Below are 19431 nucleotides of genomic sequence, written 5' to 3'. Positions count from 1 at the left end.
CACCACGTAGGATCTTGTACGGTGGCTATGTGTTCGCATAAGCCTTTCCATGCGATTCTCTCTCCGCCTCAAATATTATTGGGTTTCTATGATTTACTGAATCTATTTCCCCACTCTAGCACCTTCTTAACTGATAACCTGGAGGGCCCACGACGCCGCTCGCCGGCCCGACGAGTTACATGTTCTTTAATTTTCTTGTGAAAGGTTGCGAGCTTCGGATTTCTCTGTTAGCGTGAACCATAGCTTTTAGCTTACCACTGATGAACATACGATTGATTTTGGAGATGGCGGTTAGCTTTGGTTGTGGAACGTGTATCGTTCAACTTATGAGCTTCTTCTTAGAGTTCTTTTTAGGTGGTTCATGACAGTTGCTTATTTCTTTGTTGGACTTCACTAAAAAAATCATTTTTTAGTCAAATTGTGCATGAGATGCTCGTTTTCAATTGATAAGAACAGTCATTCTAAAGCCTGCAACTCTCAGATTCCTACATCTTGCCCAGATATAGGGGTTTACATGCTACATATGTTAATTAGTGTAAAGATTATGGAAAGTAAATATTATATTCTATTATATTTTATAAAGAATAATTAAATGTATTGATAGACTCTTATAAAATATAGGGATAAGACTGTCACTGGGCTTATTATGTCAAACTGTTAGGCACCTGAATGTAATATCTGATGGTGTTTCATATATTCACTTACCTTGTAGTCTTCTGGCGTTTGCAGTTGTGATAGAGATTGGGAAAAACATTGAAGCATTTGTGGGGTCAAAGACAGATATCCAGGTATCTCCCAAAGCATCTTTGTTCTTTACTACTGATATGTTCAATTGTTGGATGGATGAATATGCATATATATCTTTCAACATAACATTATTAGTATATAATATGTCTTTTGCATTGGGAAAGACTTCATATGTTGTTGATGGATGGTCGGCTTTGGCCCAAATCACCATTGGAACAGTAGATGTGTCAAGTTTTTTTTCTCCTGCAGGTTCACGTTTCCCATAGAAGCCCAGGAGTTGGGTCAGGTGTGGGTTTTTATTCCAGAGCCTTGTGGTTTTTCTCATTCAAAACAATAGTTGTCTTACACTGAAAGTTTGGTTGATTTTTCTATTTTTTTCGTTCTTTTTGGCTTTTATGTAATTGAAGTTGGCCTAGGTTGTGTGCCTTGAATTCTGATTCCATAACTGAATGCCTGACTTAACATCTGAGATTCTCTAAACGGAAACCTGAGCACTAACTGACTGAGAATAATCTCTGTTTCTAGGGTCAAATTCAGAAGTAGGACTAACTGTCACATATTCCAGTAAGTTTAAGTGCACTGAGAACAAGATAGGGTAGCTTTAACTATAATGACAGTTGAATCTGAAATTTATGCTAATATCTGTCAATAAATGTTCATATAATCAATTGTTTTTCCAGATAAGAAGCCATGCACAAAATACTTTTTGAAGATTCAGAAGAATGGTACAAATGAGCATGTGCCACCACCTCGACCCAAGCAAAAGGCAACTCATCCATATCCTCTGGAGCTGCTAAGAATGGTTTGCTCTCTTCATAGACTTGTACGTTTCGATGTGTGATGAAGCTAATAGATCTTTTATTTTTTGGGGGAAGAAACAGTTCGTCAGATACCTGAAGCCAAAACTGTTCTCTGTGAATCATCTGTACTTGAACCAGGCTATTCCTCCACAAGAGAAAGCTGATCCATGTGTAGGAACCGTGCAGACATGACAGTTACTTCTTTGCTTCAGAGTTCTACACAACCTGTTAGTACATGCCATCTTACAAAAGGTTGGGCAATTTTAATTTCAATGATCTTTTGATTTTATCAACTTCACTTCTGATTGTTAAGTTTAACTTGCAGATGGTATGGTAAGAGCTGGAGTTTCAATGACAAACAATTGTTATTCTGGCACTGAAAGTTCCAGAGCTTGGCCAGCTTGCAAAGCAATTGATCACAAAAACTTTGTCACCTCTCTTCTTGGTGAGTGTTATCTTCCACCACACGTCAGATTATAGTCACTTATCTAGATATTAAAAGAACCAGAAATCCTTGATGGTAGGGCCCAACAGTACTCAGAAATTGGTAAGACTTTGACCTCCAAGAAGTGGAGATAATATATCTCCTAATAGATGACAGTCAGTTACTTAGTTTGTGGCTCCACCTATCAACTTTTTTCTGCTGCATCCATAAAATGTTCTTGCACTTTGATTGCCTTTTTCCTTCAGTCTTGTGTGTTTTTCTTACCTTTGATTATCTCTTTTTATTTTGTTCAGTGATGCCAGACTTAGCCCAGGTGTACAGCTTTCTTGGTGGTGTGTTTGATCCTAACACAAGTGGTTATTTGCGAAGATTGAAAGCAATGGATCCAATTGATGTTGAAACTGTAAGTTATAGCCAAAATAACCTTTTCCCTAAATTTCTTGCAAGTCTAAAATGAAAATCATGTATCTAGTCTGCAACCCATGTCTTATTAAGTAGTAATTTTTCAGTGCAATAGTTAATTGATCAACAGAGAATATGGTAAATTTCAGATACATGACATTTTTGGTCATTGAACGTGAAATTTCTCATCTTTGATATAAACTGAAAATAATTGCATATATGGACAGTTAATAAGATGAATTCAGAAAAAAAAAACCCATATAGATGAAAAACTGACAATTGCTTGCTGCATTATTTTGATGTTCTTTATCAGAGAATAACATAAAAGATATTTATGCTTGCCTTTCCTTTTTCCTATTCTTATATCTGTGGTAACAGTAGTCTAGAATGTTTACCAGCAAATTTTTTGTCTATCATATTAAAATATTTTTATTTTATTTATGTACTTTGATATATCGCCATTTATTTTCTGAAGTGCGGGCATATTATAATGTCTGCATGCAGAGAAGCATACCTTGGCTAATAATTGAATTGAAGTGCAAGATCTCCTGGAAGCTGGGTGTCAAGATACACCCTGTTCCAACTCTACGTTATCAAAGTTGCCTGCTTACCCTCTAATGTAATGGGATGCGGATGAGAGAAAAAATATGTAGGATGGGATGGGAATAAAATAGAATTTCCATGCCCATGAATTTAATTATATAAATATATATAGTTGGGTTCAAATCAGAGTGATAAAAAATTTAAAAATACATATAATTATCTATCTACTGTATTATATATACTAATTATATGCTTTTTAAAAAATTTTATCACTCTGCTCTAAACCCAACATATGTAAAAAGCCGGATAGGGCAGGAATTGAGAAGAAGAATTTATCCCATAAGTTCACTCGACTTACTATATAGCCACATTAAAAAATTTCTTAATGACTAACAGATAAGAGTATAATCATATTTTGAACTAGTTATTTTATTAAATAAAAATAAAAAACATGAAGATGACAAAAAACATTTTGAGTGTCTCTAATGTGAATTACACCTTATCAAATACATTAGAATATGTTAGATAACATTATTGAATGAGAGAGATTATAAACAACAAAAATTATCAAACTTAATTTAATTGTATAACAACTTTTGTCAAATTTTGTTCCTCAAAGCACCAAATTGTTGTTCATGATTTACATGGATTAGATGTCTGCAAGCTATAAATTATGAATATGTTGACATGTTCTGGGTAACAACTTTACATACTCGGATTATACCTAAAACCTATACATAATTGGATGTTAATCATGTAGATAGAATTGAAAAGTTTGATGCACATGCTATCTATCTTATTCTTTAGATATTTGGTATTAAATAGTCAAATTGTCAAGGGTGTTAACATTTTTAATTTTCAGTTAAATTGTTTTTTCTTCTGTGTATTTGGTTCCTTGCTAGGGTTGCTTTCTCTTTATATCTGTTGGAATAAAGGCAAATCATGAAGGTTATATGGCTTATTTTTAATTGTACAAAAAGTTTGCTTTTATGTTTGGTGGTTTCTGGTTGTTACTGCACTTTGCGCAACCACTAATAAAATAGATAAACTTGGGATTTCGTTTTGAAAGAGTTTTTTTTTTTCCTTAGATTTTTTAAGATCTCTTTGAACTTTATCTGCATTTGTGAATATGCACGTGAATGAACTTAATATACTGACTAATGACCAGGAGCTGATATTGATGCGAAACTGGACTTTCAATTTGACTAGTCCTGAGTTCGAGGATCATGTAAGTATGCTTTTCTTATGAATGTTAAATCTTCTTGATAAATGTGTGTATTGATTATTTTAGTGATTCTCTGAGTCTAAGTTGGTTTACGAAGTTGTAATGGGTATGTTAGTCATTTTTTTTCTATCATTAGTGGGAATAATATGCACATAGATAACTAAATGGTGTTGCATATTAATCAATTGAATCTATCAGCTACTTTCATTTGAGTGTTTATGAATTGGACTATGCTTGAAGAGGGAAGGATAACCCATGACAACAACTCATTTGGTAGAGGAAAGCCGATCCCCAGTCTTTCGAACAACAAAAAAAAAAGACAGAGAGAAGAGGAGGCTGTCCGATAAAGGGACAGTCTCACGGATGATTGTGAGAGGCTCAAAATTGAAATGCCCCCGGGATGCGAACTTGTGCAATCATTGGCACTGGAAAAGAATTTTTTCCGTATAGCAATCATAGAAAAATTGTGCATGCATTTGGGGAATTCAGATTTTTGAGATTTTCATTGTGAACTGGACATCTACGTTTCTACTATAACCTCATGCAGAGAAGTCTATTTTCAGCATATGGCGGCGATATGAAGGAAGCTAAAACACAAAAGTTTGCCAACTTTTTTAATGCAAGAGAAGCTGCAAATGCTCCACTTCTGTGAGTTCTTGCTGCGATATCTTCTCTTCCTATTACTTTTCAATTGGTTGACTAACTTGCACAATTGAATTATCTAGGATTCAGGGGAAACAAGTTTTACTTGTTCAAATCTAACGTCTTCTACTGCATGAGTTGCAGCTTAGAATCTTTAGACTGCATTTTCTAGTAGTATTCAGGCAGAATATCCAGCCAAAAAATATGATTTAGCTACCCTGCAAAGATGGTACTTTTCAGCAATGCCATCATCAAAATGTTTTGAATTTCAATGTAGAAATTAGTTTTAAGCTTTGGGATTGGTTTATAAAAAATCTACAGTTTTTGTGGATACATGAACTTGTTTTTTTTCCTTTTATTTTGGGTGTTCGCACGTGTGTCTTTAGTTCAAACATTTCTGATGTTGTTACAGCATTCTTTTGCTGTTCTTGCAAAGGAGATGAGAGTTTGTGTTGCATCTAATGTTGATAACCTAACCTTAGATGTTGATTCAATTGATTGTGCCAATTGATCTAAAAAATAATGTTATAAACCTAACCACTTACTCAAGAATTCAGGTTCTTGGTAGAAGTGTGTTTTTCAAAATAAAGAAAATGTTTATAATTGTTCACGAAATGTATTTTATTTTCTGAAAATGCAATATGTATAAAGATACATACAGATTAAAACATTTATAAAAAAAAAAATCAAGACTAAGTGAGAAAAGAAATCAATATCATTTTTTGTAATCCAGTACCATCTGATTAATCTTATAGGTAGCTGATCCATTCTATAAACTTTTTTTTTATCAATTATTAGAAGTAAATTGGGAAGTGTAGATGGGTGATGGTGGATTGTTCAATGTCATAAATTTTTCAAACTTTTTTGATGTGTATTATGTGAGATTTGAATATTTTTCAACAAAAGATAGAATCTGCTATTATAACCGTCTCATACGATGAAATTTGAATACTCATTGTTTAAGAAACTTGTTACACTTTTTACTATGGTACTATAGCTTCAATGGTAAAAAATTGACATTATTGAAAATTGAGCTCATGAATTGAATTTGTGAATCAATGCCACTTTTACTAAAATCATGAATAATTAGGAATGAATAATTAGGGTTTAGATTTCATCTATGACACATTATACTTGGGGAGTTTAAAATTTTATGATCATTTATGCTTTTCAATTTATTTTGATGATTAATAAAAAATTTTTATAAGATCAGATAGATCATCTCCAAGATTAATCGGATAGTAAGAGTTAGATACATCGATTATAAAAAAATAATAATAAATATGTAGATGAAATTTTAAATATATAGATATTTGAACAATTTTATAATATATTAAACATGGTAATAGGTGTCGACATTACAAAAGAAAACTAAACACCTCTATGTCTATACGAGTGAGCTGTGAATATAATAATAAAATTTTAAAAAAAAATTATTTCAACATATAAAAATGTTAAGTTATTACAAATTCTCCAAGTTTTATTCGACTTCATAATTAAACTGATTCGAAAGGAACAAATTAACAAAAAGAAATAACATCTAGCAAACCAAATAATGAAATCAAACATTCAAATCATAAATAAAAACTACATCTGAAGAAGAAATAAAATTTTATAGCATCAGAACACATCTCAAAACCCAGGAAATAGATTCTCTGTTGCATTGACGGAAGCAAAAAATTTCTATAATAATTTCTCAATTTATGATTGTCGACGTAGAAAAATATCAAGATAAATGACAAGAATTTTATTAAAGGAATCCAAATTAATGGATCAGCCAGCTCGCATTGTGATTGTGTACCTGGCGAAGAATTCGACAGCAGGCTGAATTAAGTCGGCGAAATAATATTTAAAATAAAGGAAATTGCAACCGTAAATGATCGATTCTCAATTACGATGCATTACAGATTAATTTCTTTCCGAATGAAAAGACAATCCTAGAACTGTGGATGAGACTTGAATTGATCACCTCCGAAAAGTTTCAGCATGTTAGAGGTCGACGTTGAGAGACCCCTCATGTTGGCTTGAAGGGTCTTCAGTGAGACATGATGATCAATATTGTATCATATTGCATTTGGTGATGTATGATCAGGATTGTGCGGCCAAACAATCAATTGGAGAATTGAAAATCTAAGTTGGTGAGCAAAATGAAAAATTTCCCACCCAAATGGCCATATTTCACTCAAACAGATCTCACAGGCATTAATCAGAAATGTTTCCAACCTGAATGAGGAAGTTTAGTCAACATGTAATATCAAGTCAAAATCAATTTGCTTCACAAAATAAACACTAACTCGCAATGACAAAGATCTACTACCGGGAAGACAACATGAACTTTAAATTCTAAAAAGAATATTGGATATCACTTCAACAAGGTCTCCATGGCTTCAAAGAAGAATGCTGCCATATCTGGGCTTGGTGTCTTCACTGCACATTTCACTCCGGGAACACCAAGAACAGCAGTAAGCTCTATCAGGAAAGGAATTCCTTGAGGAATTTTGGCTGACAAGTACAGCAGCTCTTTGTTGGCATTCCTTCGTTTTGCGACGAAGAAAACGTTGGAAGCAGCCAAGTGTTCGATTGTAGCATCAACATTGTTGATGATGGAATTTGGCAAGTCCTTCCCCACTTCATTTGTGTCTGGAAGGGACTTCCATGTCTGCATTTGGACACAAGACATAAGCAAATCTATTTACCCAACCCAGTCATTAGATCTTGACCAGTAGTAGAATCATTCTTTGCTGAGATACAAACGACGTTTCAAATTGAGATAACAAAGAATTGTTCTGATTTTTATCTGGTTCATGTGACAAAAAATGGAATCCACCAACCGTGCAGCAAAACTGGTTTTGCCTGTTTTAGTCTATGGCACAAACATAAAACAATGGTTTTAATTGACTAATAAATGTGTAGTTTGACAACTATGACATTTCTTGTTGATCGGAAGTTTCTAAAAACTCTCAGATTTAAAATAATATGCTACCTTACTATACCAATCTGAGAAGTATGCTATATAAGTGTTCATGCAATCCGATCACATAGGAATTATTTTATTGGTATCAACATCTAAGGAAAGGAAGTTCAATTTCCAGATGAAAAGCAATCTCATTCTCCAGCAAAAGAAAAAGAAATATCTAAGGCTGGTGCTCTAAAAAAAATAGTTTCGATTTGGGAGTGAGCATAGAAGGTAGAAAGCTCCTTTACTTTAATTTGATTCTTTTTCATCAAAGGAGAATACCCAACATTATAGATCCTTCCTTTAACTACGACCATCTCTGTTCTTGATTTATACCAATATTTTCTGTGATTCCTCAAAAGGAAACCAAATAAAGAAAAGAATATATATCAGAAGAAGCAAATTTCTTAAACAATTTAGGCCCTAAATGATCTAGAATCACAAAAAAGAATCAGGTCTTGGTTATTTCTTAAATGTACTGTGCGGCATTAATAATTAAAATACATATCAGAAACTTCTTACCTCAAGAAAATTTGTGCGTTCCATTTTACCATCTTCAGCAAAGAAAACATGCAGTGAAAATTTGTCATTGAAATACCAGACTGGCTGCTGATTATTTTTAATTGCAACTTGCAAAAGTGTGCTGGGAGGGCCAGGTGAGATATTCTGGAATAAAACCATAGGAAGAAGTGTTCTTGCTGAAGATCCAGGTTGCAACGGCGGGACCTACAAACCGTAAATACAAAATGAAAGAATAAATCAATAAAATCTTTGTAGTTTGAAGTTTGAACTACAAAAAACATGTCAGCAGAATGTAAAACTTGGTGACCAGTAAATCCATCAATAAGCATATTATTGAGATCATATAAAAAACAATCACCTGCAAAGGCCCTGCAGCTGCAAGACCAAATGTATTTTTGTTAAACTGTATCATGAATCCATCTAATACAACTTGTGTGTTGTTCTCAAACATTATAGCATAAAATATCTGGCCATCTTGGCGAGTCAGCTGTGCACTTATCTGTAAACCTTGTCCAGTAGATGCAGGAAGCAATACAGGTAAGGGAGGTCTGAAAAGCAAGTAAAAGGCATCAATCTAAAAAATATTCAAAACAAATAAATAAACTCTAAACCAAATGGAATAAAAGGTGAGGACCATACTCAGTAGGTGTTGTTGGCTGATCTACAGGGACAATAGCATTATCAAGACCAATTAGATCTCCTAGTACATCTGGCACAGGTGCAGAGATTTCAGCTGTTGCTCGTGCCTGCTGCCTTGTTTCAGCACGAGAAACATTACTAGGAGAAGCACCTGCACCATCGACAGCATGAGACTGTGTCTCAGAATAAGCAGTTTCTCCTCCCTCAGCAAAATCATCATCCTCTGGTTTAGTTGCAGCTGACTTTGCACGGCTTATAAAAGCATCTGGTATCTTATGGTAAACAGAAGAAAGGGTAGCAATATTTACAAGGAGCTCATCCAAAAGTGAGGGATCAAGTTGGTTTGCATCATCACTGATTACTGGTTTTTCAGCTAAAACAACATCTTTAGCAGCCTAAGAGAAAGAAATAAACATATATCATATAAATGCCATTTTGAGAAATTAGTATGTTTCAACTGACTCTACCTCGGGATCAGTAGAAAGAAGACGCCAATAAATGTATGCACGATCACGCAAATCGGGGTTGTCTGTTTCCATCGTTGCATTATTAAGAACAGCCTATCGCATACAATTAATCCATATTAGAATTATGCATTGAAGTAAAACTAGCTGAAACTTAAGAGGGTGACCAAATAACATTAATAAAATGTCATTCTCAGCCATAAGCAAGAAGTTCTACAACAAAATATCAAATTATATCACATTATTACCCTAACTAAATTAAGATAGAAAACACTTGCAAACTGCGATTGACCGGAAAATAAATGACAAGATAATTATAACTTTCTTCCCTAGTCTACACACACATTGTGGCAACTAACAGGGTGCCAACTAGCATGGCAAGAATGCAGTTGGTTTTCAAGGTTTATACTCGACCAATGCAAACTGAGACACAGCAATTCATTGCTTGGTTGAAGCACTGTATAATTATATATCTCACTAGAAAACCCTTTTCAGCACTCATAAAAGAAAGCACTGCTGAAAATCATTAGCTTATTGATTAATATCCAGTTTGTCCAAAAACTGACAAAATCCATCAAACTTTATTTAATATAATTAAAAGTGATAATATTATTAGTGACATAGTATTACAAAGAATTGAATGGGAAGATAAAGTGTAGCTAATCCCAAATGGAGTCATGTCTTATTTTTGTTGATGTAGATCAAGGTGGCAAATAATGAATAAAAGAGGTTCACCATCTCTTTGGCAAGAAAAAAAGGTTTCTGAATTGCATTGGTAAAAGTAGTTGTATGTGACAATCCAAGGGATCATCTCAGTCAGTGAGCACACAAAATAAATATATAAATAAAAAGAAGCAAATTGCTCATCTTTCTTCAAAAACAATTAATAGCAAAATAGTTGTGTGGCTATTTGACTTATTGGCACCCACAATAAGTATTGAATGACACTTAAATAAATGAGAAAGTATTGTATAGTAAATGCAACTCAAATAAGTAACATTCTGCTTCTGATATCTATGAATTAACATGCAAATATTACTCCAAAATGTTTTGATTTGATGTCATATGCAGAATCAACACATAATAACATGTTGCCACAAGAAGCAGAAATTCATTTCTTCTGGATTATCTCATAATTGTCTCATACATTAATTAAAAAGAGATGGAAATTGGAGTTCATTTGTCATGATATCAAGAAATGAAATCCTAGAATGGACCCTTAAAGATCCAAAGTCTACAAGTCTAATCTTAACTTGAAGAGAGACAAAACTGGATGAAATGCTGAGTCAGAATAATTTAGCTCTTACAGATTTTGTTTAAGAAAACAAAGAATATTGATATCTGATTTTTCTGAACCAAATTGCCTACATGTATTGTCAGACATAAGAGGCTACAAGTACATCTACATTTTGTATAAGAAGAATAAACACCTGAATCATCTGCTGCGGGCCTTCAGTTGGCTTCTTAAGGAACAACTTTACTGTTGCAGTGAGCAGTTGCAATTGTACTAGTGCAGGTTCTTCAGGGAAAGTTTCTAGAAAGCTCTCAAGGAGCTCATCAGCATTGTCAATCCTTTCAGCATATTCACCAATTATCCATATCATTGATGCCTGAGGCAAGCAGTGCATTTTTGAGATAACAAGAAAAAATTAGCCTAACTCCCATGACAAACAGATACCTTTGCTTCTGGCTCGTCTAAAGTGTCCAAACTTTCACATAGTGTCGCAATGATCGATTCGTAGCTGAAGAAAATGCAGAACTAGATAGTAAGAATCAAGAATATTTTGCAGAATGCATTTCAAATAAAGATGATAATGCAACAAAGCCAACAACTCACACTAAGCAAGTTAACTCACGTGTTAGGATAGCGTCGGAAGATATCCTTTATGACAATGATAGCTTCTTGCACAACATAGTTGACTTTTATCTTTATCAGCTCAAGCAGTACACTGATGCACCGTTCAGCAGCTCTCTCTAACTTGATGGCACAGCGTCCAATTGCACGTACGGCCTTTCTAACAAAGTCTACATCTACTTCTGTGGCATACTCTTTGAATTCTAACAAAACCTGCAGTGGATAAATTAGCCTCTGAATAGGACCATAAATACTAGTTTGTTTTCTTAGTCCATAAATTCTGCAAAACTCATATAAACAACCTTCAATAACTGTTTGAAAAAGTCCATCAATGTCATTTTTTCTTCCCTAATCTAAACAATTATTGAAAACATGTAATATGTATTGACATACGATGGAATGATACCAAAACATTTTATAACAATATGTACAAGATAAAAAAGGATTGGTTAGTTCTTACTGCAAAGGCACCTCTCCTTATGTAAAGCACCAGATTTCTTCAAATCTTAAAGACTATCAGGGCAAGCCAAAGTTTGAGTTGATAGAGAATACAAACTTTGCCATTTTGGGGGCCATCATCAACTAAATTCTAGGTTGCATCAGATTAACCAATTAACCTGGATTGCATTAATAAGCCACACTCTTGTATTTAAGCATTTGGCTATTCATAACATTGCACTAAGGAGGTCACAAAGTCTCCACTTACTGTGGTCACCTAATGAGAAAACATTTAAAATGAATTTATATCTGCTGGGACAGAGAAGAGTGCATAAGATTCCTGTAACAGAGTTTTTTAACAGCTGCTAAACAGACACTGTGCCCCTCCCATTGAATGCTCACAGCTTCCTTACCAAAAGAACAAGTTTTAAATTAGCTGCTTTTCTCTTGCATAAAAAGGGATGATAACAAACCAAATGATCATTTAAAATAACAGGAACCAACAAAATCACAGTCACATCTTTATACCTGGTCTATGTTTCGATCTGAGGCTAGCTTTATCATGATCTCCAATTTTTCCATCTTAACATAGATTGGATCATTATACTTGCAAAAGAAAACCTAAAAAAGAAGCATAAGAACAAACAGTAAAGTTGAGAAAAAATTAATGAAATTTCAGTAAGGAAGCCAATTTGCACTAACCTTGATCTCATGTGCAAGTATTGTAGGTCTTTTCTGCACAATAAGATTGATGTTGCGCAAGGCTACATACTGAATTTCTGGTTCAGCAGAAAGAAGAGTTACCAGAGGTGGTGCCATCTTCTTGCAAAGATTTCGAATCACATCAGTACTAGTTATAAGTTCCATTTGAAGAAGGATCATCTGCAGAGAGATTAAGTCATTACCATATTTGAAGAAGAAAGAAAACCAATAAATTTTCTTGCACAATATATTTGGCGGTAAAATCTGTTTTACAAAGCATTAATTTGACCTGAAGTACATGCATAGACTTTTCAGATATGAAATCCAGCAACGAGATATAGTAAAGTTAATCATCTAACATTCAGTGAAGCCAACTGTGTCCTAATGCTGTCTTCAAGAAAAAAGTGGGGAAAACAAATTGTTTTCTGATGTTCAACTCTCATAGCCTGATGCTCAACTCACATTGTACTTTGAGCTAAATGATTAAAGAACCAAGGTCATGTGTTGACCATAAACAAGAAATGTATGAACTTTGTACACTAATGATTTCACGATTGAAGATACACAGTGTAGGTGTATACCTACCTTGACAGCAGAAAGCACAACAGCACAATTTGCATGTTGAAGCCGTGGGGTTACTCTCTCTACTGTATTTTCAGCTTCTCGGGCATCAGAGGCTTTATACCTTGATAAAGCATCCAAAATGAATACTTGACCCCATCTGCAGTGAAATTATGTTAAGATTAGATTGCCCACTGTGCAAAATATTAGTTGTGCATTTGTAACCTGAATTCTGGATATGTATAACATCATTTTGCACTTAATTTCTTAGACTTGCTGGATGGTTAGGTGCAATACAAAAGAGGATTGCAAGTTAAGCTAGCAAAAAGATGACTCGTCCAGGAAACATAACATCTTTATAAGGAATCTTGCAGTTGTAAATGCATCTTTCTCATTGTTGAGTTAAGATTTTAAAAAGTGTATACAAACTATAAGCAATTAACATACTGCGACATATTGTATGCCAGAGCAAATGCGATAAGTACTAAAAAATTGATCTACAAGTCTCTATTATCTACAAATAGCCAAACAAATATATTAATCAAACCTATACAATCTATAATTCAATGTAAACAATGTTATATAAAAGAATCTACATTATTAAAAAATGTAGAATAGATCATGTAAGTAACATGAAATACATGTGTTGAATTTAACATTTACAATTTACTACCTAAAAGTAGCTTATAGAAGTGTTTCATAATTACAAGAATAAATCTTACTAAGAGGAGAGAAATATCATACATGCAACCATTATTTCAAAGGGAGCTAATGCGACAATTAATAATTAGGATTTTTATTAGATTTTGTTCAATCTTTTGATTTGGATGAACTACAGAATTTTGTCAGACCACATGTGGTATATAGGATGCAATCTTCTATCACATATGCATAGAAAACTGCATTTGCAACTGCTAGAACCAGTTTTTAAAATGCTGAACCAAGTTTTATCTAAGGTCAATAATAGCAAAGCCACTTAGATTGCTAATTACTTTAAGTAATTCATATCATTTTAAACTAATTTTAACATTATATTGTTTTGATGTATTAAAACATGTCAAACATTCTAAGAAAACACTTGGATTATACCATGAAATAAGGTCAACAAGAAAGAAATAACAAAGAGTAAAGAAGCATGTGAAAGAGACTGCTAAGGGAAGTGAGCTACTAAAGGAATTAGATAGTGATGTTTTGAGTTTCAACCTATAAAAAATTAAATATTCAAAATGCACTTGTATCTAATTCGTATCAATACATAACTTGGTTTAAGTGACTTCTTTTATGTTTTAATTGAAATTTACGATATGTTCCTTAGTGAGTTCTTTTAAGAACCACCAAGTTTTAGTTGAGGTTCAAATTATGAACTGTTCCTTAGGATGCAGCAAACCTCTATCTTCAAAATGAACATTTCTGAATTTCTAGGAAACCACCTAGCATATCCATGTGAAGCCTAGCTATGTAAGTTCTCGAAAGGCCATTTTGCTACTTTGTTTCACCAAATGCAATGCACTGAAATTGACTTTAATGAAGCTGAGCTTGTTTCAGATCTTGGGTTCGCATAACTTAATCAGAGATCAGAAATGAAATTAAGAAGGATTTGCATTTACTAATAAGTAAAGATGAACTTGACCAGCAAGATCCTTGAATCATTAGTCGTTAATGGCACTTAGGAAGTTGAATAACTACTGGCCAGGGCATACCACTAAATCACTTTAGAAAACTCCATGTTGTGCATATTTTCAATAGGTTTATTGACACAGTAGTCAGTAAAATTCCAATTAAAGCCAAAGTCCACAATCATCTACCAAATGGCCTTAAAGGAAGTCAAATGAATCAACCAGAGACCTTTCTTAAGTCTTAAATGGAGGAGATGTATTTTGAGGGACTTGATTTAGTGTCCAGGCAGTTTCAATTACTTTTGCTAGATCCTTTTCATGGCACAAACCAAGTTCCATTAGAACAGCTAGTCTCAGTCCATAACAAGAAGTTCAGCAAGCAAAACACAACATCTAAAGCATGTTGCAAATTCACACAGATGAAACAACTGCTCCATGAAAAAAATAACTCTGAAGGAGAAAATTTACTCAGTGCATTCATTCAAAGCAGTCAGAAGCTTTGATAGTGTATGACTAGTAATCTCAAAGATTGGTTGGCTGCTAGTTTCCTGGATCTCTGCGAGTGCTGCAACTGCATTTGCTACAACCATTGGGTTGTTGTCAGATATCAAATCCTTGAGTGTATCCAAGAAACCCCTATCTTCCACCAACTCAGCATTTATGTCATATAATTTAGCTACACATATTGCTGCTGTCTTTCGGACATAAGGATCATCATCCTGTGTAAACATATTTACAACTGAAAAAACTATAGGAGTATAAAATAGACAAGTCATTAGCACAGTGAAGAACATATTTCTAAAAACTTACAACCATAGCAACTGGTATAGTTAACAAAAAGTGGAAGGTAAAGAACTGGAGAAACAGAAAACCTTTAGACATCTTTGAAGCGGATCACACAGGTATTCTGTGATTTTGTCAACACGGATGCAGCCCATTGTCCTCACAGCTAAGGCACGGATCAGAGGATTAGGGTCTTGTGAGTCCTACAAAGTTCAATGAAATCATGATCCATAGTTATAATGTCTAAGCTTATTTAATGAATAATCAGTCCAGACATGCACTAAAAACACTGAAGTTGCAAGTCTATCTGGCAGAAGTTAATATTTGTCTTCCATGAGCAATCTATTTTTTTCTTTAACATCAAGAAAAATCATATCATGGAGTACAGGACTTGTCACTTCAAGGATTTGTGCACAACTTCCATCATTCACTAACTTTCAAATTGTATCATATATTGACATGTATTTTGCATCAAATGTCGATTAAGTCAACATTAATGTCTCAAAATATGAAGTTTTATTTTTAACCTAAATTTTGGAGTTAATCTTGAGTCAATATAAGCAAAATAATGTTTTATTTCTACTAATTTTGCACATCTAATGACCTAAATAGCTAGAGAAAATCTGATGGCAAACATTGAGAAAATTTAATCTACACCCATGCCACGATATAGTAAACAAGTTTGAGAAAAGAAAAAAAATGAAGAGGTTTGTTGGAAAATATTTCAATTTTCAAGTTTTGGCTATATTTAAAAAATTTAATCTACATCCTTCCTACAATATAGTAAACAAATTTGAAAAAGGGAAAAAAAAAGTGAAGAGATTTGGTGGAAAATATTTCAATTTTTAAGTTTTGGTAACAACTTGAAAATTTATCATAATGCATGCAGCCTGATTTGGTGGATGACCACTAATTCCAAAAGGCTTGTTGAGATGTTGGACTTATTTCACAAACACTAAAGCTAGGTAGCCCCCTCTACATTTCTTTATATATGTGTTAAGGCGAGTAAAGAATATTACCAGATAGACCATTTGCCTCTTACATATTTACACATGAGCCCTTTGCCCATAACAGCATTAAACCATTAGAAAATATCCAACAATATATTCTTATATATTTGGCACTGATCCAAATGTGGAATTGGACTGGAGTAAGCCTAAGCTGAATATATTGGATTGACTCAGTTGGGGCATATTATTTCACTGTAATTGATGGGAAGGAACCTAATCTATATTTTTATTTTCTAAGAAACCATAAAGATTCAAATTGATTTCACTTGTCGAGCCTTCTCGAGTATAATTTCTTCAATGTTCATGTTCTTACCTTAACCTGTAAACCACTAATATGCTACTGCAGCAGTCACTCCATTAACACAGGACTCCAACGATACATGTTAAGTGATGATGGGACCAAAAACACATGATCCCTGAATATATCCCTACCTTCACACACAATGATTAGTGAAGACAAGAGAAAAAACGGTGATATTATCCCTACTTTCACACACGTATTTGCAACAATAAATGGTAGATATGGTTGACTATTGGCATATTTTTTTACAGCAAGCTCAAATACATGAATCCTCCTACCCCAGTACTACACAAAATTTTAGAGTAAATGAACTGCTTATCAGACAGACGAGATATCATGAAAGAACCATTGTAGTTATATACTCTAACATACCCCATAGATCCCTATTGTTTTATTCATCAGAATTTTTCAGTTATAATTTTTCCAAGCTTCAACTTGTCAATTGCATTTGTAAACCACTTATACAATTACAGGAATTATGCTATAAACAAGTCAACAACTACTTGAAGTTTGGAAGTAGCATCAATCAAGGGTAATTATGGCTCCAACATTAAATGTTCAAGAGAAGAATGCACAATGACAGGAGAAAAAAATATGATTTGTGAACATATCCCTACCTTCACAAATGTATTCACAGCAAGTATGGCAAGATCTGGTTGACTCTTTGCATAATTTATCAGGTACAAATAGACAAGTTTCTTCAGTTCCAGATTCTCTGTTTGCATGCAGTTTACAACGTCTGTGAACAATGATGAAACATCTTTCCCAACAGTCATTGCAGCTATCACCTTCTTCACGGCATCTTTTCTCTTATCCTATAGAGAATATTAGTATGTAGTAAATACTAATGTTCAACCTCATCACAATCTTCAGAAATTAAACATAAATTTCAAAATGTTACTATTATTCTATGGAACATTCATAATTCTAAAAATAGGCAACAGCAATATGGTGAAAAGTAATAAAAAAAAAAACTGGAAGTGAACAAAATAAAAGTTTGAGCCTGTATTATATGTGCACAGGTCAATATTATTATTGAGAGTAGCGAATAGGAGAATGAGTCATCCAGGTTAAGCAATAGATTGTTGATACTACTTACAAAGGGAAAGAACAACATCAATTACCATGGTGCTTCTAACAAATAACCAAAATTCATCACCAATCAATTAAGTTCCTTGCAATCAATTTGATAAAGATACCCTAAAGTATGGTATGATTGATATATCCATCCACCAAGACCAGTTAAGGTTTTGTTCGAGAAGAAACTCTACCAAGATAGCTTGTTCAGTTGTTCGTTTTAAAATTAAGTACAGCCGACTACGGAAAAAAAAAACTTTACCACCAAAAATTGTTATACCTTTACCAAATCTTGTGAAAATAGTTCTAGAGACACTTGTATCAGATTATATGCTCCATTATTCTTGTTATTGCGTGCAAAAACACTTTAATAAGAAAAGGAAAACAAGTTATTTGTCATACGCATACGTGGAACCGAACGATACTCGTTAATTCTCAAAATACGCTACTGCGACCAAACTACTATTTTTACAAATCCATTCGTCGATCCCAAAAGAAAATTTTAATCTGGAACACTCTTTCCTCTTTAACTTGCATTTTTCTCACAGACATCCGTCTATGAAAAAAAAACACAACAGATCGCAAAAATGAAAAAAAAAATAGAATGGGTCGAAATCAAACAGATTCATCAGATGTGATGCAGGGTTTCGGGATCCAAATGGATCCGGTCCTATCCGAGTCATCCGAAACCTAGATGCATCAGATCCGAGGCTAGAAGCGTACCTTGTACTGCGAATTGAGCTCTTCCTTGAGCTCGGGGATCTCTCCCTTCTTGGTGGTGGAGAAGTATTTGGAGTCGTGACCGCTCATCGCTGCCACCACGCTTCCTCACGTTTCTTCTTTGTCTTCGTCGTCCGCGAAGGAACCAGGCGAGGCAACGGAGACCGGCGAGGGAACGATGAGGTTGTTATTGGTCTGCGTTGGAGACCCCGAGTGGCGCTTCTTCGCGTGGAAGCCGGGAAATGAGCCGAGTCAACATGGTGATTGCGAACCCATTGAACCCAACTTCCGGCTCAAAAAAAATGGGTCGGGAAATTTCTGGGAATTATCATCCTGCCCCCTGAAAGTTTATCTATTCTCAAAATATTAATCTCAAAATGCTTTGGATTTCTCTTCGCTCCTCAAAATGACTTTTTAATGGTTAATTGCTAATTCGCCAAAGTGTCAATAATTTCATTGTTAATATCTCATCTTACTTTTACATTATGCCACTTTTTCATCTATCACTATTTATATTTTTCTCTATTTTAATAAAAGATGAAATCTATCATTCTAACGGTCTTACATGATCAACCTCATGATCATCTATGAAAAAATAAATCAAAAAATTACAATTGATACATTTTTCTCTACGTCAAAACTCACTCTCCTTCATTGTTATCATCCTCTAACCTCTCTTGATTTCATTGAATAATTATTTTCTTTTCATTCATTCTTTTGAAATATCTCCTTGGCAATTGTATTGGAAAATTAACGGAAACTTTTATGTGTTCATTAATTGTTCTTTTTTTTACATTTAAATTTCAACATAATTTACACTATTTAACAAAGGGAATTGCCTTAGCTCAGGGAAAATTTATTAAAATAAATAAATTATGTTCATTTGTAGCTCAGTTGGTAGAGCGGAGGACTGTAGTTTGTAACAGGTAATCCTTAGGTCGCTGGTTCGAATCCGGCAGGTCGGAATTTTTTCATTTTTTTTT

General features: G+C 34.0%; 1 protein-coding gene and 1 pseudogene across 1 annotated transcript; one reads left to right on the top strand and one right to left on the bottom strand.

Moving 5' to 3' along the window:
- The first annotated feature begins 284 nt into the window (after positions 1-284).
- LOC141833937 (protein REVEILLE 6-like) lies at positions 285-4811 on the top strand (annotated as a pseudogene).
- A 2124-nt stretch (positions 4812-6935) lies between these two features.
- On the bottom strand, positions 6936-18671 carry LOC141833273 (beta-adaptin-like protein C). The gene is made up of 15 exons (XM_074720673.1): positions 18452-18671; positions 17269-17466; positions 15430-15543; positions 15026-15276; positions 12966-13101; positions 12381-12560; positions 12207-12299; positions 11242-11453; positions 11064-11127; positions 10816-10995; positions 9389-9481; positions 8922-9316; positions 8641-8830; positions 8283-8486; positions 6936-7463 (listed from the first exon to the last, which is right to left on the bottom strand). Exons 1-15 carry the CDS (start codon positions 18536-18538, stop codon positions 7167-7169), a joined length of 2694 nt encoding a protein of 897 aa, XP_074576774.1. The 5' UTR covers positions 18539-18671; the 3' UTR covers positions 6936-7166.
- Positions 18672-19431: the final 760 nt, after the last annotated feature.

The sequence above is a fragment of the Curcuma longa genome, chromosome 8 (genome assembly GCF_044706935.1).
Source record: "Curcuma longa cultivar G26 ecotype Majalengka, Jawa Barat chromosome 8, ITB_CL_G26_1.1, whole genome shotgun sequence".
Taxonomy (NCBI): domain Eukaryota; kingdom Viridiplantae; phylum Streptophyta; class Magnoliopsida; order Zingiberales; family Zingiberaceae; genus Curcuma; species Curcuma longa.
The sequence above is the reverse complement of the archived record's forward strand: the minus strand, read 5'-3'. Positions and strand labels throughout refer to the sequence as shown.

Bases quoted from the DNA above. Each gene is read 5' to 3' on its own strand.
- LOC141833273 (XM_074720673.1), bottom strand. From the start codon at position 18,538: ATGAGCGGTCACGACTCCAAATACTTCTCCACCACCAAGAAGGGAGAG. The intron at 10,996-11,063 runs GTATCTGTTTGT...TGCTTGCCTCAG, and splicing joins TAGACGAGCCAGAAGCAAAG to GCATCAATGATATGGATAAT. The intron at 8,487-8,640 runs GTGATTGTTTTT...TACGGTTTGTAG, and splicing joins CAGCTGCAGGGCCTTTGCAG to GTCCCGCCGTTGCAACCTGG.